At 41.1% G+C, this 23,605-nt stretch overlaps 2 protein-coding genes across 7 annotated transcripts in view; one reads left to right on the top strand and one right to left on the bottom strand.

The window, feature by feature from the left end:
- The window catches only part of nox1 (NADPH oxidase 1), a 28,592-nt gene extending 27,382 nt beyond the window's left edge, over positions 1-1,210 (top strand). The window contains exons 11-13 of the mRNA XM_061899955.1: positions 151-297; positions 370-494; positions 566-1,210. Coding sequence (XP_061755939.1) covers positions 151-297; positions 370-494; positions 566-692 — 399 coding nt within the window. The 3' untranslated portion in view covers positions 693-1,210. The remainder of the gene's footprint in view (positions 1-150; positions 298-369; positions 495-565) is intronic.
- cstf2 (cleavage stimulation factor, 3' pre-RNA, subunit 2) lies at positions 174-21,759 on the bottom strand. Of its 6 annotated transcripts, none has more exons than XM_061899959.1 (14): positions 21,603-21,759; positions 21,372-21,450; positions 19,309-19,478; positions 19,105-19,241; positions 17,324-17,443; positions 17,127-17,246; positions 12,926-13,043; positions 12,425-12,484; positions 6,457-6,556; positions 6,192-6,391; positions 3,729-3,853; positions 3,475-3,561; positions 3,251-3,399; positions 174-1,611 (listed from the first exon to the last, which is right to left on the bottom strand). In XM_061899959.1, the coding sequence occupies exons 1-13, from the start codon at positions 21,709-21,711 to the stop codon at positions 3,274-3,276; spliced, it is 1,551 nt and encodes a 516-aa protein (XP_061755943.1). In that variant the 5' UTR covers positions 21,712-21,759; the 3' UTR covers positions 174-1,611; positions 3,251-3,273. The 6 variants fall into 6 exon arrangements, with proteins under 6 accessions (XP_061755943.1, XP_061755941.1, XP_061755942.1 ...); XM_061899957.1 differs by having other exon boundaries at positions 174-1,512; XM_061899958.1 differs by having other exon boundaries at positions 3,256-3,399.
- Between the last annotated feature and the right edge of the window lie 1,846 nt (positions 21,760-23,605).

Raw genomic sequence — 23,605 nt, 5'->3', positions numbered from 1 at the left:
TGTGTTACAACCAATCAAATCCCCAATGTCAACTTAGTTTCCTTCTATCGTCATCAATAATAGTCCATTTATGTTCAATTATGTGGTGCACCCTGAACACACCTGTCATTAAGTCTTTGGCAATGCTTTTTTCCCACTTCCTGCTTCCAGATCTACTTTTATTGGCTCTGCCGCGAAACTCATGCCTTCGAGTGGTTCGCCGACCTCCTGCAGGTGCTGGAGAGGGAGATGGAGGAGAGGGGCATCGGGGATTTCCTGACCTACAAGCTCTTTCTAACCGGCTGGGATCAAAGCCATGTACGTACACTGTGTGTGTGTAAAGGTGTTATTACGGTCGTGTGTCTTCATGAGGTGTCCTCTTCCCAAAAGGCCAATCATGCCATGGTGCACTTTGACAAGGAGACCGACGTGGTGACCGGCCTCAAACAGAAAACTCATTACGGAAGACCCAACTGGGACAAGGAGTTTGAAGAAGTCCGCAAAGAGAACCCCTCGTAAGATTCATTTATTTCCTCGCAACTAGCAAAGAAAGAGAGAAAATGTTGCTTTCTCTCCTGCTCACCAGGGCTGTGGTGGGAACCTTCTTGTGCGGCCCCGTCGCTCTGGCTAAAGTTTTGGTGAAGAAATGCATCAAATACTCTGACATGGATCCCCGCAAGACCAAGTTCTACTTCAACAAAGAGAACTTCTAAACAACAAGGTCCTTATGCAAGACCTGTTGGTGGAATGTTGCTCAACGCTAATTACGAGGAGCAGCAGATGATGACAGCATTGCACGCCAACCAACATCCGGGTCGGACCGGATTAGTCCTAGAAGTGTGTGTCTTCCCAAATACACACAAACCTTTAACAACAACAACAACGCAGGGTGTGTTGCTCTTCCTTCTAGGACTTGTCCTGTCCCACCCAGGGGGGCCGGTGTGTATGGTCCACAAGTTTAGTTTTTTTTAATCGGCCTAAAAATGACATTAAAAAAAGGACAAACTACAACAACACAAAGCTGAGATCCAGGCTGCTTCTTCTTGAATATACTTGAGGTTTAGCATATCATGACCTGCATTGGATTGGTTTTAGTCTCTGCTTTGAACTTCTTCCATTGACTCTCTTTGTTTATTTTGTGTTACATTTGTTAATATACATCATTTTCCATTGTTCCAACTTTAAAGTCAACAATGTAAATAAACATCAGCACTTTTACTGTACAAAAATACTGTTACGAGCAGCAACTGCTAATCCCTGACTTGGAAATGGGTTTGTGTGTGAAAGAATCAAAGATTTATTGCTCTGCTGTGCCTCTGCTTTATCAAGAGTGATTACCAGAAGGAAGAAGGAAGAGAAGCAGGAAGAACAAAGTCAAGTGGCACATGTGCTAAATGATCCACTGACAGTTTGAAACGATTCCATCTTTAAACTCCTTCTAAATAAATAGGTTTCAAAAAAGGCCCATGTTTTAGGATTGTTTTGTTGGCTTTTATTGATGAAATCCTATTCATGGTGGATTTCACATGTGGGCTGAAAGAAAAGATGAAACATAAGGTGGGTGAATGCACCAAAAACAGCAAAAATCTATGCAATCATCCAAACTAATGAGATCTTCCGGCAGAGGGCAGACTGTAAGAAAGAAGAAAGAGAAAGTAGAAAGCGTACGAACACGAGCACAGCAGTCAAGGCAGGATCTTTCAAAAATATCAATACACTGGGAAAAGGTGTCATTATCTAAAAGGGAAGTTATACATTGTGAGAATTGTAATGTAATGTGGATAATTTGATAATATTACAAGAAAAGAGTTGTATTAGGATTGTTCCGATCAGGGTTTAAAACTGCTGATTCTAGTCAAATACCGATACGATGAACGCTATTGAAATGTCCACACAATGTTTTAACTACTTACATATACTCTTATATCACATACAATTGTTGGAGTCAATAGAACAGAAAAACTACCATCTACACACTATTTGGATCCTTTGGCTATTATTTGCCGTGATGGAGGTGAGGATTTTACAGGTTTAACAGCACATTTAATGATTTTACAGGTTTAACAGCACATTTAATGATTTTACAGGTTTAACAGCACATCTAATGCAACTTCAAAGTGAGTTCATGCCCATCTGCCACTGCACATAGTTTGATGTTGGAAGTGTGACAATGTTCAAGTTTACTCTTACTCTATAGTCAAGTAGAAAGGGACTGTTTGGTCTTAATGTCTTTTGTCACATTTTTGGTAGCAGCAGCTGCCAGTTGCATTGTTGGTCATGCTAAGTGCTGTCAGCCTTTAAAGGCCAGCTTGTCTTTTTGCACACGCCTCTCAGCTTTCCTGTTGACAGGCTTTGGGCAAGTTTAGGAAAGTGCCTCAATCAGACACTTTTACTGAAATGTGCATTTCCCATTTTCTCAACATGCATTCCTTATGTCGCCTTGTTCACAGCATGAACACATTGACTGGACCTAGCATGTTCTGATTGATGTCACAGCATGAGCACATTGACTGGACCAAGTATGTTCTGATTGATGTCACAGCATGAGCACATTGACTGGACCTAGCATGTTCTGATTGATGTCTCAGCATGAGCACATTGACTGGACCTAGTATGTTCTGACTTTGTGCAGCGCCAGTTTTCACACTGTGCTTCTCATAACAATAATTAAATGTTTATCCAATAAATTGTATTTCATCAGCTGTATCTCATTTTTAATGCCTCTGGACATCGCTTTTTACACTTTTTATTGCCATTCAAGGCCTTAATTTTTGCTAATGTTTTGACTGACTTAACAATTGTTAATGAAGCGGCTCCTCACTCTGTATGGAGGTAGTTAGCTGCTAGTTGCCTGTCAGCTGCTGGACCAAAAATCAAGTGATTTGTGATGGGCATTGAAAGACATTCTGTAATGGCAAGTACATATTTCAGGAAAATCCTTGGATGCCGATGGCTGGATTGATGGCCACAAGTCTGGTTGTTAAGTGTTTGTGATAATTAAGTCAGACTACAGTCGCTAGAGGTGGGAATCTTTGGGCGTCTCACAATTTCATTCAGAATCAATTCTTGATTCGAAGCAATTCCCGCAATATTTTATTTGGTATAAAAATTATAAAACCTTTTCTAAACGGTTACAGAATAAAAAATGCAGTGAGTATGGAGATGACCAAAAAACATAGAATCTTAAAAAAAAAAAAAATGTTTTAATGGATTTAGAACAGGATGAAATAATAATAAAATAACAATGGGGATTGAAGAAACATTAGCCCACCTGACCTTGGCACTGTCAGACAATCAAGGTGCACCTCCTGCGGTTTTCTGAATCTGCTCTTTGAGGATGAGGATGCTCTGCCTCTGCTCGGGGGGCAACATGGCGATCTGTTCCGGGGTCAGCTGCAGCACCTGCATGATCAGCGCCGCCTGCGGGGGACGAGAGGGCAAGTCAACCATCTTTGTGGCAGGACCACACCCCATTTTCTAAGACGTGACTCTTACCTTTTCTTGGTCCTGTGTGGAAACTTGGTTCTGGCCGGGGCTGAAACCACCTGCTCCTGATGGAGGGACTCCAGGAAGGCCAGGACCCTGCGGGACAAACACATGTGTCTAATGATCATCCAGGCATATTTACTAGGACTTGAGTTTCCTCCTTCTGTGCTCATTGTTTTTGCGCTTGTTTGTTGTTAGCTAGCAGGCTAGTTCTCCGCTACGGGAACACATACACATATAGTTGGAGTGAAGTTGATGTTTACCAGTCTCTGAGGAAGTGGCACGCTGGGACCCATGTTGTGGGGAATGGGGCCTGGCATTCCTGGTGTCATGGGAACCCTCTGGGCCGCCACAGGGCCGCGCGTGTCCATCGCTCTGGGGTCGCGACCTGCGGAAAGACGCACAGCCACACCAAGAGTACGTTCAGACAAAGAGGACCCACAGGTGATGAAAAAGAATATCATGCTGTGGAAGCATATCAAAATGTCTGTTGGCCTCTCTCTGTATTGAAGTAGCAGGAGAGTGGAAAAACAAGTTCACCATCCATTCCACCATACCCACTTGGGTTTACACTCCACAAACTATGTGGCAGCACTTATTCCACTATGAATTCGGTGATTGACATCACGCTAACGCTTGTGAATATTATCAGATGAGTCAAAAAGAGATGTGTTTACCATTCACAAGAACACATATGTTGTTATGCTTTCTAAATGCTAAATAGATATCTAACAATTGAGTCTACAGATGGAGGGTCCTCTCATTGTACTCTCTAAAAACATGCAGAAACAATACTCCATCCTGAAAATGAAGTCAAGTCAGCTTTATTTGTCAATTTCTTTACATGTAAAGACATAGGAGGAGCTGCTCCAATTTCGTTGTTCTTTGAACCTGTTCATTGCAATAATGACAATAAAACTCTATTCTATTCTATTCTACATACAAAGGAATCGACATTTTGTTTCACACTCTCCCATGCGTAAACAAAAAGAAGACACAAACAGTAAAGTGCAACATAAATATGTCTACCTACTAAAATGACAACAATATAGCAAATGAAGCAAATATGAGTGATATTGTTATTATCATCGCCTACACAGACGGACTATTTTAGTGATGCATTGATAGCAGAGTGCTAATGCTAGCTTAGCTGCTATTGTTGACACTGAGGCTGCTTCTGCTTGCTCTCAAACTTGCTAAAAGTGCATTCAAGATTATAATCCATGCATCTCTCAGCTGCTATTAGACAAATGCAGGCTGGTCCACTTTCTCATCCCTCCAGATGGTGAAATAAACCCCAAAAGACACTTCCTGCTAGAACTTTTAACCCTTTGTAAGGATTGTGATTGATTCTTCATATAAACACAATTATGTGAGCATCTTGTCGGTCAACATCCCAGCGAGAGTGGAAATATTATACTGAGTGTTTGTTTTATTATGGACTAAAATGGTTAGTTTGTAGGTTTAGCATCTAGCAACTTGCCAACCCTCCCCGATTTTCCAAGAGACTCCCGAATTTCAGTGCCTCTCCCGAAAATCTCCCAGTTGGACAAGGAAGCAATTGAACTGAGCCAAAACCAACCCTTTGGTCTGATGATGAAGTGTTATGTGTGTGTATATATGTGTGTAATAAATCAACACTGAAATTCAAGTATTTCTTTTATTTATATTTATATTTATATTTATATATATATATATATTCGGTACAGGGGTTTCGGTTCGGTTTGCAGGTGAACCGAACAACACGGACATATAAGTAGCGCATCGCACGTTGTGTAAACAGTGCACACCGAAGCACCATGAATTAATTTACATGGACCCCGACTTAAACAAGTTGAAATACTTATTGGGGTGGTATTCTACGAATTATGTACTGTACTGTGCAATCTACTAATAAAAGTTTCAATCAATCAAAAAAACAACAACACACGGCATGCTAGCAACAACTGGGCTATGATAGACTGACCACACCTCCTCTTTTCACGGGATATGTCCTTTTTGCAGGGCTGTCCAGGTGGAGTTTCTTAAGTGCCTCGAATGTCCGGCGTTTTAAGTTATGGTTGTATGTATTTTCAATGTATGTTCAGGGTTAAGAAGGGGTAAAAAAAAAAAAAAAAAAAAGTGGTGCACACAGCGTAAACATTGGTGAGGGCGGGGCAGAGACAGAGAGAGCGAGACAGTTATGATAAACGCGCATGCGTCGCCAGGCTCTGCTTTTTATCCCTTTGATTAATCAGATTTAATTGTTTATTATCTATAGCAGGGGTTTCAAAAGTGTGCCCCAAAGGCCATTTGCGGCACACAGCTAATGTTTTAAAGGCCCACGGCACATTCTAAAAAAACTAATAAAATAAACAAAAACATAAACAAAAGTGAAATAAAAAATCTTAAAGGCTAAATGTAATTTAGAAAAACTTGCAACGTTTACTAATAAAACAAAGCTGTTTTGGTTTTTTTCAAACTGTCATTGTTTAAAACATAATATTGAATCAAAATCAATGTTATTATGAATTATTGACCTATCCAAGTTTCCGATTACTTCACATCAAATATTCCACTAAGAAAATTATTTTTGGTGGAAGATTTAGCAAATTTGTTAAAGAAGTAATCAAAAAATGTATATTTTGTTTATTTCTTACTGTACCGAAAATGAACCGAGCCGTGACCTTGGACTCAGGTTTCCTGATGACCACATATAATCAACATTTCGACGCGCTGGAGCTCACCTCTGTTTTCCATCGGAGGTCCCCGCTGCTCCATCATAGGAGGCCCTCTTGGGTCACCCATCATGTTACGGGGTTCACCCATAGGCGGGCCTCTCATGTCCATTGGAGGCCCTCTCATATCCGGTGGTGGACCGGCTCCCATTGGGGCCATGTGCCCGGGCGCCGCAGCGTGGGGAGGAGGTGCTCCCATGTATCCTCGACTTAAACAGACACGTTTTATTAGTAGGGCCTCAGCACGCTAAGGCTAACAGTGCTAATGTCTCACTTGGGCTCAATGGTCTCTCCTGTGACGGTCAGCAGGCTGCCCCCTCTGGGATCATTGGGGCCGTCGCCCAGGAGACCTCTGGGGGGGATGCCGCCTCCTCCTAGATGAGAAGGAACAACATGAAAACCCAAACGCAGGCTTTTAAAAACCTCTAAAAAGAAATACACTGCCGCCAGTTGTTTGAAATGAGTGAACTACTTCCCTACAACCAGCGGAGGCAAATAGTTTCTAAAGTACTGGTCCACATGATTAACAGATGACTACACTATATTTTTCACTGGACAGTGAGTAATGCAGGGCTGTTCATAATGCGGCCTGTGGACCATTTTCAGTTGGTCCTCGGCACAATGTAGGGGGCTCAAAAATTGTTTCACATTCAAATCACCATTTTTTTTTTTATTCCCATTCTAAATCTATTCATAATTTCAGAGAATCGATAAAAAATGCCTAAAGATTCCCACCTCTAAAATATAAATTGGATGAATTATTAACAAAATGTATCATTTACTTTGTCAGATATAAACATGAAGCTAACATGTCAAGTGGCACCTACACTGTGCAGGACTCCTTGAAAAAGAGATTCTTAATCTCAATGGGACTTTCCTGGGTGAATAAAGGTTAAAAAATAAATACAATTACATTTTAAAAATGTTTTTTTTCAGGTATCTGAGGATACATTGACCTGCATTGGATTGGTTTAAGCGGCTAAAAATGCGCAAAGCAGACCCATTTCCATTGCAGAAACTTTTCAAACTCCTTGACTTTTTTGGAAACAACCACTGAGTATCCACTCGAAAGGTCCCAGCTTGCCACCATGGAAGGTAATAGCATATTAAAAAGCACAAAATGTATGAAAGAGGTTCCCTATATTCTTATATTTTGATGTAAACGTTGGGACAACCCATAAAATTGCACATTTTCCCATGCTTTCCAATTTGTATGTGGTTGAAATCGCAAAAAAGTCACTAGTTACTACATTAAGTGGGGAGGTTTGTAAATTAGAGGTTTATTAATACAATGAGGAAAAACAAATCTAAGTTTATGGATATATTTTCTATTTTAAAAGAGAAATATTAGCATATTTTCCTCAGAATGTGCACAAGATGCAACTTGTCCAAAAAGTCAACAGGGTAAGGGTGAGAAAGCATTATGAGCATGTGATTGAGTGGTATTTTTGACTAAATTGCTAGGGTTAAGGTTACAGTAAAACCTCAGTCATTGCCAGGATAATCGGACTAAAGGTAAAGTGAATCATTCATTCTATTGATCTGCCTTATTTTAAGACTACATCCTGGGACTCTCATTGTGAAAATGCATTTTTAAACACACTTTAGGATTTACTCCGAAACAAAGCCCTGAGAACCCAAAACAATCAGTGCGCATTTGGACAAAGATAAATGTGACAGTGAGATGATGGGAGTATTTTTCCAGGTGGGCAGAGTATTTTATGACTAATGTTTTCAAAACAATGAGAAGATGGAACAAAGTCATGGTGAGATGCCGCATCACACAAATGGACATCAAGCATGGAAATTAGAGACAGCTTGTAGTGCAAAGTCACTTCCTGCTCACTATTGTTTGGGGTGTGGGAACGCTGCTGTCAGAGGGTGTGTCAGTGTTAGATTGCCACTTAGACTAATTACACCTTTAGTGACACGGATGCCAGAAAACAGCAGCAGTCTGCCAAGACCACGGACAGCTCTGAATGAAAGCGCCTACATTTGCTTGTTCATCGCCACACTGGGTTAAGAAATGCTTGATGAACTCAGGCCTATATTCTATACAAATGATATGCATTTAAAGTAGATATGTGCCCATCCAACGGCCGATTGCCATTCATCTCCTTTGGCAATTAATGCCGAGCTCGATTGTACCGCTAGTCATTTTAGTCCCCCGGTTGACTATTTTTTTTTTTTTTCCATTTAGGCCTTAGTATTCCCTGAGGAACATTGGCCGCCAAAGGAAGCCTTCCATCCATTCCGATCTTGTGCCCTACGGTCGAGATGTTGCCATGACAGCCACTCAGCACTCATATCCTGTTCCGTGCTTTTTCTCTAGGTTGTTTTTGTCTCCCTCTGTTTCTTTTTCTCTGTGGGTTCCGTGTTAGTGCCTGTTTGGTGATTGATTTATTGGGTTTTCTGAATGTGTGGCCACTTCCTTCTCCTGATTTGCAATTCCACTGGTTCTTGTTCGGTGAGTTCCACAGGTTGGCTTTGGTGATGGTGTTTGGCCAGTAGACTCCTAGGACCCGGCGGATGCAACGGTTTACAAATGTCTGAAGTTTAGGGAGAATGCTACTGGTGGTTTTCCATGTTTCTGATCCGTACAGCAAGATGGATGTGACATTTGAGTTAAATGTTTTCAGTTTGGTTTTGAGAGAAATGTTTTTTGCTCTCCATATTTTGTTTAGCATGTTGAATGATGTTCTTGCTTTCCCTATTCTGGCTTTGACATCTTCATCTGCCCCTCCATCTACACTGATTATGCTCCCCAAGTATGTAAAACTGACTACCTCCTCTAATTGATTATGGTCCATTGTTATTGGTGTATTGTTCTTGGTATTGATACGCATGACCTTTGTTTTTTGTGAATTGATCTTAAGCCCAAGAAATGCAGCAGCTCTTTGTACCGTATTTTCCGCGCTATAAGCCGCACCTAAAAACCACAAATTTAATCAAAAGCTGACAGTGAGGCTTATAACCCGATGCGCCTTATATATGGATTAATATAAATATTTATTTTCATAAAGTTTAGGTCTCGCAACTACGGTAAACAGCCGCCATCTTTTTTCCCCGTGGAAGAGGATGCGCTTCTTCTTCTACGGTAAGCAACCACCAAGGTAAGCACCCGCCCACCTGGAAAGAGGAAGCGCTTCTTCTTCTACGGTATGCAACCGCCAAGGTGAGCACCCGCCCCCGTAGAAGAAGCGCGCGGCTAATACAATTAATTTCATGTGTGTGTTTTTGTAAAGACGACCACAAAATGGCTCCTACTAAGAGACACGCGTACAACGCAGAATTCAAACTCAAGGCAATAAGTCACGCAGAAGAACACGGAAATAGAGCAGCAGCGAGAGAATTGAACATAAATGAATCAATGGTGGGTAGGTGGAGGAAGCAACAAGATGACCTGTGCCGTTTTGGATGCCGTATTCGCCCAATTTTTTACTTCAGACACCGAAGAAGAAGAATTCGAGGGATTTATGGATGAGAAATAACTTCAGAAAGTGAGCTTTAAATGTTTATTTCGTGTGCTGTGACATTAACGTTCGAGCAATGTTGAGTTTTTTACTATTTATACTACCATATTGTATATGCACCTTAGGATGATCTGCTCCAATTTCGTTGTTCTTTGAACCTGTTCATTGCAATAATGACAATAAAACTCTATTCTATTCTATTCAATGTTGAGTTATTGATGTTGCTATTGCTCTGCAATAGTTTGAGTGTTACTATTGTTGTGATTGCACATTTGCACACTGGTTTGTATGTAATATATTATTAAAGTTTGACTGACCTATCCGACTGTTTTTTTGACATTCCCTTTAGCGCAGTGTAGGCGCGGCTTATGACCCGGTGCGGCTTATAGGTGGACATATGCCATTCATTGAAGGTGCGGCTTATAAACCGGGACGGCTTATAGCGCGGAAAATGTGATTTGTGATTTGTCCTGCATCTTTTGGTGAGTGTGAGCCAGGAGAGCTAGATCGTCTGCATAGTCTAGGTCCTCTAGTTGTTCGGTAAGGCTCCACTGTATGCCGGTTTTGCTGTTTTTGGTTGTTTGGTTCATGGCCCAGTCAATGCAGAGGAGGAAAAGGAAAGGCGAGAGCAGACATCCTGCGGTGGCGATAACCAAGATGAAAGCGGAGTTGGAATATAATTACAACACTTTATGTACATATTTATATAATATTTAAATATTTATATAATATGTAAGTACAAGCTCCATTCACAGACAAAGTCCCATTGCTTTTATGAGCGATCGAGAGAGTCAAAAACCGGAAAGAAAAAAATATATATATTTTTTATTTTTTTATTTGTGGCGGCCGTAATTCTTTCGTGGCGGGCCGCAACAAATAAATGAATGTGTGGGAAACCCTGCGATATCTTGGAATTGTTGTATGTTGAATTTGATCCTCCCTCCTCTTTGTTTAATGAGTTTCAATTTCAACTGGAACCTTGCTGTGACTATGTGTTGGTCAGATGCAGCGTCAGCTCCTCTTCTCGCTCTGACATCAAGCAGTGAGCGCCTGAATTTCCGATTAATGCAAATAAGATCAATATGGTTTTTAGTTGTGTGGTTGGCAGCGTACGTCCGTAGAAAGTATTTATTAGTACCGGTAATTGTAATGAGGTATGCTCTTTAAACACTTGTCATTTAAACAGGATCAATGTACTTCCATATCTGCAGTAAGAGAACACTGCTGAACAGTTAGACGTTTAACTCTGTTGTTGTTCTGTATTGACAGCCCAACAAAATGGAGGAACAACTTGGAACAGGCAATTTTCCGCTTTTTGATGTAGTATCAGAGCCGTAACAAAGGCCGAATGGGTTAACAGTGTTTCAGACTTTATCATGCACGAAGTAATGGGACTATGGGTTGTGTTGTCAAATGGTGGGTAGGTAAGTACCATTTCAAATATGCATTTTGCTACTGAAACAGTGTGCTCCATTTGTCAAACAGCACAGTACTTAATTTTTTTACAGACAGGAGCCTACTTGCCGTGGTCACCGCCCTCACAGTGTGAGGTCTGAACCCTCCTCACATCTCCGGCTCACTCGCCCAGATTCTCCTCTCAAACTCCTAATCGTCTTAACGCTCCTCCTCGTTTTACACAAGTCCCGCTGCACACCTATCAGCGGCCAAACACCATCAAAGCGCCTCACACCCTGACTGCAGAAGCAGACCTGACTACCCACCGCCATTGTGCACTGCATCCATGAGAATACTTCATGTGACTTACCACAAGTATTTCAAATCATAAAGAACAGTACCCATGGGTCCATCTAGTTGTACGCCAAAGAAAGACTAAATTAAATATTCAAACACAGTGTTACTGTTCAAACCGTGTAATGTTACACTAAATACACTTTTAAGATAAAACTTCTGCCTTGTTTTTAATGAATGCATAGGTCTACTACACTACTGCATTTCAAGGTTTGTCATTATGGCGATATTTGTATAGCCAAGTGTTTTCTGAGCTGGTACTGGGAAATAAAAAGTTTTACAACTACTGACATAAATAAAACAGTGAAAACATGGATGTCAAGTCGGAAGCTTTGAGCACCACACCATTTTAGGGGGTAACCAAAATCAATAATTGGTGCCAGTTCTATGATTAACTCCAAAAACAGCTAACAGCTCTGAAACTTGGTTTTGTTGAATAAAATACTAGCCAAAGTTCGAATAAAGTCCAATACAAATAAGGCAGGAATGGAAGTATCAAGTAAATGTGTACAGCACATATGGATCATCTACATGATTTGCCTGAGTGGACGTTCCCAAAAACTTTTTCATGATTTTAGCCAATTGTTTAATTCTAAGTGGACAGTGTCCCCCAAAAGTCCCTCAGGACGCACTTTAGACAGCCTGTTTTAAAGCTGCTGATCTGGCTCGAGCAATGTGAGCACGTTGAGCAACCACAACCCTCCGTGCCTCCGAGCTTCCTTCTTTGCGGCCGCAGGACGGCAATGAAAGAAATGATGGGGAGTGTTATTAAAGCTGCAACTAATTGATGTGTTGCGTCATTTTTACTGCAAATGTTGATCGTAAATAAGAGAAGGTGGCCTGACCTGTACAATAACGTAGAAAGACCTAGACCAATCACATTTTGGAGGAGCTAACCAGGATTCTGAAAGCGGCAAAACGTGACATAATGCACACCTGAAGTCTATTGAAGGGTTAAAAATGCATGCAGAATAGGACAAATGCATACACTTTGGCGTGTGCAGGACTGACATGTGATACCTTGCGGCCGCTCCATAGCAGCTTGTGCAGACGCTCCTGTGGGAGAATGCTGAAGGTTTCCTGAGCCAGCATTAAAAGCAGAAAAGAAGACAAGACTCAAGAGAGCAAAGCGGCACTTTAAGAGGATCTTGGAAGCGTGATGGTGATATTCTTCCATAAAATGGAAATTGAATGAGATTAGAAATGGTGGCGGTTGAGGACATTGAGACGAGTGAAAGCTTTGGATTGAAGTGCACATAGGGCACTTTTACAAGGCTGTGGCGCCCCCTTGTGATCACAGTGAGGAAGGAGCAGGAACATCATGCTTGTACATTTTCAGCAAGTTGAACCAAGAAACAGGACAAATAACAGTAAAAGGAAAACATTGCATATATGAATGAATGAAATGAAGGTGTTTTTAAACAACTAACAAGCAGCAAAGCATTGTACTCTAACTCTAAAATAAAGTGATGCAGTTTATTATTATTTGGAACATCGGATGACTCCTTGGAAGAAAATTACCTGGAGGGCCAACCAGTCCCGGGGCCGGTGCTTGTCCAGGTCCAGGCATGGCTCCAGGGACTACACCCATGTTGGGAGGCTGCATCATGGGAGGTGCTCCGTTGACGTGCATTCCAGCCTGATCATGTGGCAGACAAGTACATGGAGGACTAATGTCAGCACAATGCAGACTAACTACTGCGCGGGGCTACCAGAACATGTTGTGATTGTGGCAGAATGGAGGCGGACAATCCTTAAAAATGAGGGGTTTTTTTTGTGAAAAACAGTAAAAGCAATGTCAGCGATTAGGCGGCAACTTGTCCAGAGTGTACGCCGCCTTCCGCCCGATTGTAGCTGAGATAGGCCCCAGCGCCCCCCACGACCCCAAAGTGAATAAGCGGTAGAACATGGATGGATGGATGGGTTGTATGAATATATAGTCTGTCATTAGTTTGGAAAAACATCTCAATGAGCTGCTCCATTGACACGTTAGCATTAAGCTAGAGGCATTAACAGCAACCTTCTTCTTCCTGTTCTGTATTGTGTTGATCATTTAACCTGATCCCTTTATGGAAGTGCACTTCATGTCTATACGTTCTACTTTCCTGTGTGTGCTTAATTTTACATTAACTTCATTGTGGAGAATATCAAAAACATACCTCAAGTGTTTCCTCCCAAGAACAGTTTATATTTAGCAAACTAAATTCCAACATTCAGGGAGGGCAGAACATAGAGCAGCATTTGTTTCATTGTAGCAATAATTCAAACACACAGCCAAACACTGTCAGAGAAGACAAGTATGCTACTACTAATAACAGATTTGTTTTTAACTACATGTAAAACATTGTTTAGCCTTCGAAAAAAAGAAGATATGCATCCTCTCAGATTATGCAACTTGTATGACGACGTCATATTGGCCGCACCCCCGAAAGTATATTGGAATTCTGGGAGAAACACTGCCGGTGTGTTTAATTCCTGCGAAAGGGTCATGTATATTTATCTATTTTAAAAAATACTAAATCCCATGTAAAAACACAGCAAATTTAGCTTGTGTGTAATATTATAGTAATAAACATCAAATACTTATGTAATGATTTAATATCAAATGTCAAAAAACTGCATCGTTATGTTGCAATGTGCAGTCTATGATGTAGAGAATTCTATAATAATTCAAAATTGCATGTCCATCCATCCATTTTCTTCCGCTTATCTGAGGTCGGGTCGCGGGGGCAGCAGCCTAAGCAGAGAAGCCCAGACTTCCGTCCCCCTTAGGGGAGAGTGTATGTGTCTAACAAAAACTTAATGAAGCAGTAATGGTCATTTAATATTGTAGCATCAGCTATTTGTGTAGTACTACAGCAATAAGTAGTCCAAACTAGCTGTGTAATAAAATAACTACGAAATTGAGAAAACCCTTGTGATAAATAGTAGAGTCACTGGCTAGTGTAATGTAGTAGTACTTCATAAAAACAACATTATAGGTAGGGCTGGGCGATATATCGACATACGATATATATCGCAGGTTTGTCTCTGTGCGATATAGAAAATGACTATATCGTAATATTCCAGTAGACGTTCTAACGCAGCTGCGGTGTCAAGCGAAATAAGTGCTCGCTGCGAAATAAGTGCCCAAGCGTGTCGGGGCATATGTTTAGTGCCTTAAGTGGGAAATATATGCCCACCCTATTTTATACAGTGTGTATGGGACGGCTTGCCAAATAATTGCCCCTGTGGCCTCAGTGAGAGTGCATACAAGGTATACTCATTAGTTAAACTTGGATTTGCTGATATTGTTAGCTAAAAGAAAAACCGTATCATACCAAAGTTACTGTGATATACAGGACTGTCTCAGAAAATTTGAATATTGTGATAAAGTCCTTTATTTTCCGTAATGCAACTAAAAACATGAAAATGTCATACATTCTGGATTCATTACACATCAACTGAAATATTGCTAGCCTTTTATTATTTTAATATTGCTGATTATGGCATACAGCTTAAGAAAACTGAAAAATCCTATCTCGAAAAATTAGAATATTTCCTCAGACCAAGTTAAAAAAAAAAAGATTTATAATAGCAAAACAAAATCAAACATTTGAAAATGTCAATTAATGCACTCAGTACTTGGTTGGGAGTTCTTTTGCACGGATTACTGCATCAATGCTGCGTGGCATGGAGGCAATCGGCCTGTGGCATTGCTGAGGTGTTATGGATGCCCAGGATGCTTCAATAGCGGCCTTTAGCTCATTTGCATTATTGGGCCTGGTGTCTTTCAGCTTCTTCTTCACAATAACCCACAAATTCTCTATGAGGTTCAGGTCAGGGGAGTTGGCAGGCCAATGGAGGACAGTAATGCCATGGTCAGTACACCAGTTACTGCTGGTTTTGGCACTGTGGACAGGTGTCATATCGTGCTGGAAAATTAAATCATCATCTCCATAGAGCTTTTCAACAGATACAGCTTTAATAGCCGTATTCCCATGGTCAAGCCACACCTGAACTCTAGACAACGGAAGTTCCCTCAGTCAGCAATGGTTTGGGGAGCCATGTCAGCTGCTGGTTTTGGTCCACTGTGTTTCATCAAGTCCAGACTCAATGCAGCTGTCTACATGCTTCCATCTGTTGAAAAGCTCTATGGAGATGATGATTTAATTTTCCAGCATGATCTGACACCTGTCCACAGTGCAAAAACCAGCAGTAACTGGTGTACTGACCATGGCATTACTGTCCTCCATTGGCCTGCCAATCTTTCCTGACCTAAACCCCATAGAGAATTTGTGAGGTATTGTGAAGAATAAGCTGAAAGACACCAGGCCCAATAATGCAAATGAGCTAAAGGCCGCTATTGAAGCATCCTGGGCATCCATAACACCTCAGCAATGCCACAGGCCGATTGCCTCCATGCCACGCAGCATTGATGCAGTAATCCGTGCAAAAGGATTCCCAACCAAGTACTGAGTGCATTAATTGACATTTTCAAATGTTTGATTTTGTTTTGCTGTAATAAACCTTTTTTTTTACTTGGTTTGAGGAAATATTCTAATTTTTTGAGATAGGATTTTTGAGTTTTTTTAAGCTGTATGCCATAATCAGCAATATCAAAATAATAAAAGGCTTGCAATATTTCAGTTGATGTGTAATGAATCCAGAATGTATGTCATTTTCATGTTTTTAGTTGCATTACGGAAAATAAAGGACTTTATCAGAATATTCTAATTTTATGAGACAGTTCTGTATAAGGTTGTCAGTCCACACAAACAAACAAATCTTCAGAGTCTCGCTAAATCACTACTAGGATGGTCTCTCTCTCTCGCTACACACACGCTGGTTTGTCAATGACGCCGCCCTGCCAAAAAACTGCCCGGCTGGTCACTGCGCACTGGACTGCGCAGGTGCGTGCATGCGTACACCCCCCCGAGCACTTATTTCGCTGGGCACAAATTTGGCGTCACAGCGGGCATTACACTCTCCTCTTTCTTGTGTCTCCTCACAAACAAGCAGGCGCACATTCATACGTCACTTACTGTCACGTCACATAAGTATACGCCCTCGCCCAGTGGAGAGGTAGCGGTGTGGCTAAGGTTAGCTGTGATGCTAGCGGGTTGTTGGGGAGAAAGAAGGTGCGAATCTGGTAACAAATGAAGGAAGAATTAATTCCCAAGAAAAACAGCACGGGGTCCATCGTCTGGCGGTGGTCCGGCTTCAAGCGGGAATATGTCGAATAGACAACTTTAACTTGTCAAGTGTGGCGCACAAGCGTTGCTACCAAAAGTAGCATTACTGCTAATATGTAGCATCATTTGAAAAGTCACCTGCAAATAACTTTAATAAATACAGTTTTGGTAAATTGACTTAGTTGAGATTTCCTTCTCTGCATGAAAGTTTAAAAGTAGCATATATTAGTGCAGTATGAAGAAGAATGTTTTAATGTAGACACATAGAATCATCATACTGCTGTGATTATATGCATCAAGTGTTCATTCAAGGCTAAGGCAAAATATCGTAATATATATCGTATATCGCGTTATGGCCTAAAAATATCGCTGTATTAAAAAAGGCAATATCGCCCAGCCCTAATTATAGGTGTGACTAATATAGTAATAATACAAATATGATACAGTAGTAACCACTGACTAGTTTGGCAGTGGACTTAACGTGTTAATGACTACTCAGTGTAATATTGTAGTTGTGGATGCATTTGTAAGTAGAGTATTGTTCATACCACAGGCTGCTGCTGCTGCTGAGTGTTGGCCTGTGCTGGCGCTGGATTGACAGGCGCTGCTGCCCCTCCTTGACCGCTGGGAACCAGCGACTGGACCGCGGTCTGGCGGTGAAGCATTTTCTGCCACATATGGAGAAAAAGGGCCATTAGTGTACAGCTGTGGAAAGAAAAGAGTGAGCAGGGTTGGCGTTTCTCACCAAGGCGATTTCAGGATCGACAATGCGCATGACGACCTGGGCCTGCAGGAGAGCGTAGGCCAGCTGAGGGTTCTGGAGAAGCATGTTCCTGGCCTCCTGGGGACTGTTCTGGACGCACAGCTGCAGGGAGGAAACACAGTCTTTACCATGCAGTTACATTAACACTTCCTACAAAACAAGCAAATCGCTAACATTTTTGCCATAAAAAGACAATGTAAATCGGGATAGACACGTAACCCATACATTTTTAAAAAGTGTTTGAGATACATATATGCCGAAAAAAAACGGAAAGCGTGACGCAAGGTTGGTTGCATGATCAAAGGCACTCGTGGTCTGGTCAGCTAGCAAAATAAGAAGTGACCATTGAGCAACAAGAGGCAGTACCAACTAAGAAGGTTGGTCGCACCATCTTGCTGTCTCGCTGTTGATTTTCTGCATGGAGTGAAACAAGAAGGTAAAAATTTGTGCCGCAGAAAGCAAAATAAAACAGGAAATGTCCCCTCGACAGCACCAACGTTTTTTTAATTTTTTTCAACTGGGACGCAGTACTTCCCTGCCCGCATGTTTTCTTTTCAACCCTCATCCCTTCCCTGTTCGGATGTGCGGAAACAACAGGTAGGAACTAAAGCTCAGGACTGTATAAATAAAATAAATAACAACATAACAAATGTGCTACTTCAAAATTATAATTTGATCCAATAAAATTTGAAAAATAATTACTGCATGACAAATTCATTTCCATAATCAAATTAGAATATCAGCCCAAATAAATGTTACACAGACCACATCCTGGCAGTAAATTATATATAATTGTGTTTATTAGAGGAGTAACGGTACAGGTAACACATACTAACATTGTTTTCATATATATAATTGTGTTTACTAGAGGAGTAACGGTACAGGTAACACATACTAACATTGTGTTCATATATATATATATATATATATATATATATATATATATATATATAATTGTGTTTACTAGAGGAGTAACGGTACAGGTAGCACATGCTAACATTGTGTTCATATATATAATTGTGTTTACTAGAGGAGTAACAATACAAGTAACTCATGCCAAAGTTTAGCATTTTGTGGTAAGTTTGGTGGGGGGAAAGAGAACAACTTGTTTTTCCTCTCAAAGTTATTGAGTTGTTCTCTTGTCAAGTTTCAACAAGTTGAACACAAAGTGTCAGCAGAGTTTTTTAGTCCATGTTATGTCCGAGGAGTTGAATCTTTGCAGACACATGAACAAAAAGTTTGATTAAAACATATTTAGATGTATGTAATATTTTTTCTGAGTAAAAGAGTGTGTGTGTGTTTATCTCCCAGTCAGGACCAATGCAGTAGTTGAGTGAAAAGACATTGCATGTGCAGGATTACTGGTGAGCTAAAAGACATGGTGTGGCTGCTCCCTCTCAAACTTCTTGCAACTTCTACGCTACTTTCACTCATACTTTTTTCTTTTGTTCTTCGGGCTGCACTTGCAGCTGTGTGAGGGGGAAGAGGCACAACGCTGATTACACACAAACACACACACTTTGACAAAAACACACACAGGACCACAATCAATAAAGGCGGATTGTTTCCCTACGGTTTACTACTGCGCTATTTTCTAAGAGAAACTTCTGCCATGTTTGATGGAGGTCAGATGCAAATTGATTCCAATCATCAATCACAAGCTTATAAATCTTTCTATTGATTTTTGAAAAGTCTTACTGATGAGGTGCGATCACACTACAAAGATGTAAACTTATATAGACTGAATACAAAAATAGAAGTACCTTCATCTGTTTCATGAGTTCAAACATCTGTTCTGGTGGTAGACTGGCCACAGCTCGACTGATGGACTCCGGAGCCTCCTCTGAGGACACGGCGTCCCCATAGGGTGACTCAATAATGGGCGCTCCAGTTCCTAAACCTGTGAAGGACAAGTCAACTTCCAAGCTCATAGCTGACGTAGCATGTGTGGTCTCCACAACACTTACTTTTCAGCTCTTCCTTGTTTTTCTCACTGGCTGCATTGTCAACACGAAGGGCCCGACCACTGAACTCTCTGCCGTTGAGGTTCCGCATGGCGCTAAGCGCAGTCTCCTGGTCTTGGTATTCGCAGAAGCCATAACCCTTGGGTTTTCCCGTCTCCCTGTCGTACACTAACCTGATGCAAATATATCAACATGTTCATAACCCACTGCACATCAGCTCATGGGTGATATAACATGAATACCAGTATACAACAATCAAATTCAGTTTAGACATGTATCATATAAGTAATCAAATTGTAATTGTGCAATTTATGGATACTCTTCTCATTTGATTGAGAATATGAATCCTAAGTAGATTACAACAATGGCTAACAAAGGAACTGGTGTTGGCGTTAACACACTTTGAGTCTTTTTACGCTTTAAAAACAGAAAGGATGTGCACCTTCACAAGTCTGCGCCTCGATTTTTTTTACCAACATTATTTTCTCCGTGTTAAAACAGGGTTTTGTTTGTATTTGCAGAGTCAAATTTTCGGCCTCATTTATTGCATCTTATTGGTCGACTTCAAAGTAATGAACTTTCCGGTAGAATTTCTTAAATTTTGATTCGCCGAATGTTTTATGGATTAAAAATCCTGCATTTCCAGGTGCTATTGTTTTGGTCATGGCGAGCAATAACGCCAAGAAGCCGAGCTTCAATGAAATGTTGTCTTCAGGCGCCACTTTTCAGCAAATGGCTGATTTAAGAAGATAAAAGATGTTTTACACGCCATGGAAACTGGCTGAGGGAAAGAACACCTTTACAACTAAGATCCAGTCTCAGCAGGCACCAGGAAACATCCTGTTACACCTTTCCTGCTCCCAGACTGTGGTCCAGGAGCACAGGGGTCTGAGACCTTCCCTCCATTTTCAGGGGTAACACTCTCCACTTTACCCGCCAGTGGCTCCCTACACTTCCGCTCTTTGCGGTCGCTATTGATGTTTCCCAAAAAGCCAAGCGGCCATTCACCATGCTAGTAACACTCCTGAACATTCTAGCACTCCCTCTCCTAACTTGCCCACTCACTTACACACCTGACTCACCCCACATACTGCCATTCTTAAAGGGGAACACACAGTTTATGGCCATCACCAGAGATAAAATGCTAGAGTGCCATTCTATTAAATGACATTGAAACTAACTTGCTAAATTCTAAGTTTGTTGGCATTATTTGCCATGAAAGTGTAGATGTGGCGCTTTTTAAAGGACCGATGATCTACATACAGGTGAGAATAATCAATGACATTTGTCATATGCACGTATGCCCTGGCACACCATTATCATCATTTCATCACCCAACACTTTCTACACTTTTATACTGAAATAAATACACCAACAACCTATCAAATACAAATATAGATAAAAAATATTGGCAGAGGTAAAGTTTAGATCCATGAAGGAAAAGTGAATTGATGTTTATAACGAAATACATTTAATTATTCATAAATATATGTTTTCTTAAGTATTATTTTTTTGGATGAATGAAGTAACGTTTATGACAACCTTTTTCCAATACACAATATAGAATCTGAGATACAACAGGATACTTTTATACATTATCATTTCTTTTCAAAATGCTTACAAAAAAAGTGGGACCCCAGAAATTGACTGTGGGTCCCAATTTGAATGACTTGATGGGGTCCCTGGGAGCTCATTTGTATGACTTGATGGGGTCCCTGGGAACCCATTTGTATGACTTGATGGGGTCCCTGGGAGCCCATTTGTATGACTTGATGGGGTCCCTGGGAGCTCATTTGTATGACTTGATGGGGTCCCTGGGAGCTCATTTGTATGACTTGATGGGGTCCCTGGGAGCCCATTTGTATGACTTGATGGGGTCCCTGGGAGCCCATTTGTATGACTTGATGGGGTCCCTGTTGCCCATTTGTAGGACTTGATGGGGTCCCTGGCAGCCCATTTGTAGGACTTGATGGGGTCCCTGGGGGCCCACTTGTAGGACTCGATGGGGGCCCATTTGGAAGATTCCTGGCGCCCAGCAAGAGTGGGAATGAATGGAGGATACTGACCTGAAGCTAACCACAAGTCCCACTTCAGAGAAGATGTCTTTTAACTGTTCCTCTGTGGCTTCGTAAGGAATGTTGCCCACTGCAATGTAAGAAGGAAGGTAAGTTGACTGGGAGATGACAAAGTTAACAAAGACGAGCCACACTGGCTATGTTAGCCAGCGAGCTAACAGGGATGTAACGAGACTGACGGTGTGTCGGTCAACAAGCAGGGAATGGAGAAAAAGCACTCACCGAACACCGACCTCAATGAACGGTCGACGGCTGGGTCTCGACCCGCCGCCGCAGCAGCAGCAGCGGCAGCGGCGGCGGCGGCAGCAGCGACAGCAGCAACGTTCGCCATTTTCGGGGGACAGAAACTAATGAAACACACCGGAAGTAGGGAAAATACCGTTTCCTGTTTCCGGCCGAGCGCCAATTTCTTGTTGAGAAGCAGCTCTAAAACTCTAAAACATTGTTTTTCAGCAACACCAACACTTTTCAACTAAGAAAACTAAATAAAAACATTGTTTTCCGGCAACACCAACACTTTTCAACTAAGAAAACTAAACAAAAACAGTTTTTCAGCTACACCAACACTTTTCAACTGAGAAAACTAAATCAAAACATTGTTTTTCAGCAACACCAACACTTTTCAACTAAGACAAGTAAATAAAATACATTGTTTTTCAGCAACACCAACACTTTTCAACTAAGAAAACTAAATAAAAACATTGTTTTCCGGCAACACCAACACTTTTCAACTAAGAAAACTAAACAAAAACATAGTTTTTCAGCAACACCAACACTTTCCAACTGAGAAAACGAAATAAAAACATTGTTTTTCAGCAACACCAACACTTTTCAACTAAGAAAACTAAATAAAAACATTGTTTTCCGGCAACACCAACACTTTTCAACTAAGAAAACTAAATAAAAACATTGTTTTTCAGCAACACCAACACTTTTCAACTAAGACAAGTAAATAAAATACATTGTTTTTCAGCAGAATCAACCAGCAACACCAACACTATTGAACTAAGACAAGTAAATAAAACCATCCCTTGAAAATAATGTACATGTTTTAAAAATGATGATGTTATGATTGATTGATTGATTGATTGATTGATTGATTGATTGATTGGTTGATTGATTGATTGATTGATTGATTGATTGATTGATTGATTGATTGATTGATTGATTGATTGATTGAAACTTTTATGAGTAGATAGCGCAGTACAGTAAATATTCCGTACAATTGACCACTAAATGGTAACACCCCAATAAGTTTTTCAACTTATTTAAGTTCACTTTCATCAATTCATGTGATGACACTTGTGAAGGCACACAATATGAGCCTTTAAGGCCTACGCTACGTTCCTTTAAAGACCAGCCTTTCCTACTTTTTGCAGGAAAAAGAGGCACACAAGAAACACTTTGACTTGTCATTCCGACAAAGGACATTAAAGCCCCAGTTCACGGTGTCAGTGAGACCTTATTACGGGGTCCACGTAAATCAATTCCTGGTAAACCATGAATCGATCAAGGAGGACCCCGACTTAAACAAGTTGAAAAACTTATTGGGGTGTTACCATTTAGTACTCAATTGTAGGGAATATGTACTGTACTGTGCAATCTACCAATACAAGTTTCAATCAATCAACCAAAAGCTCGCTTCCAGTGGAAATGCTCTGTAGAACCAGGTACTACCATGGATGTCCACAGTGCAGCCTCAGGGGCCATTTGTGGACCACAGTTAGTATTTTTGGGCCCGCTGTATAAATTTATTGTTACTATAACAATCTACAAGGTCAATATAGTTAAGACTTCTCTTTCTTCCCCTCCATTTATCTGCTTTCTTTTGTATTTCCAGTTATCTTTACATCTATGTATTGTTGCATTTGAAACAATTGTTTTGTTGATAATAGAGGTAATTGTTGTTCAAGCTTGTGGCGACTTGTCCAGGTGTACATTGCCTGACGCCCGATTGTAGCTGAGATAGGCCTCAGCGCCCCCCGCAACCCAGAAGGGAATAAGCAGTAGAAATGGATGGATGTTGTTAAACCCCGGCCGAGTCTTTTCTTTCTCCTATGTCCCCCCCTCCCTTGTGGAGGGGGTCCGGTCCGATGACCATGGATGAAGTACTGGCTGTCCAGAGTCGAGACCCATGATGGACCGCTCGTCGGGACCCAGGATGGACCGCTCGCCTGTATCGGTTGGGGACATCTCTACGCTGCTGATCCGCCTCCGCTTGAGAT

This window comes from Nerophis ophidion, linkage group LG05 (assembly GCF_033978795.1).
Source record: "Nerophis ophidion isolate RoL-2023_Sa linkage group LG05, RoL_Noph_v1.0, whole genome shotgun sequence".
Lineage (NCBI taxonomy): Eukaryota > Metazoa > Chordata > Actinopteri > Syngnathiformes > Syngnathidae > Nerophis > Nerophis ophidion.
This window is presented reverse-complemented; position numbering and strand designations above follow the sequence as displayed.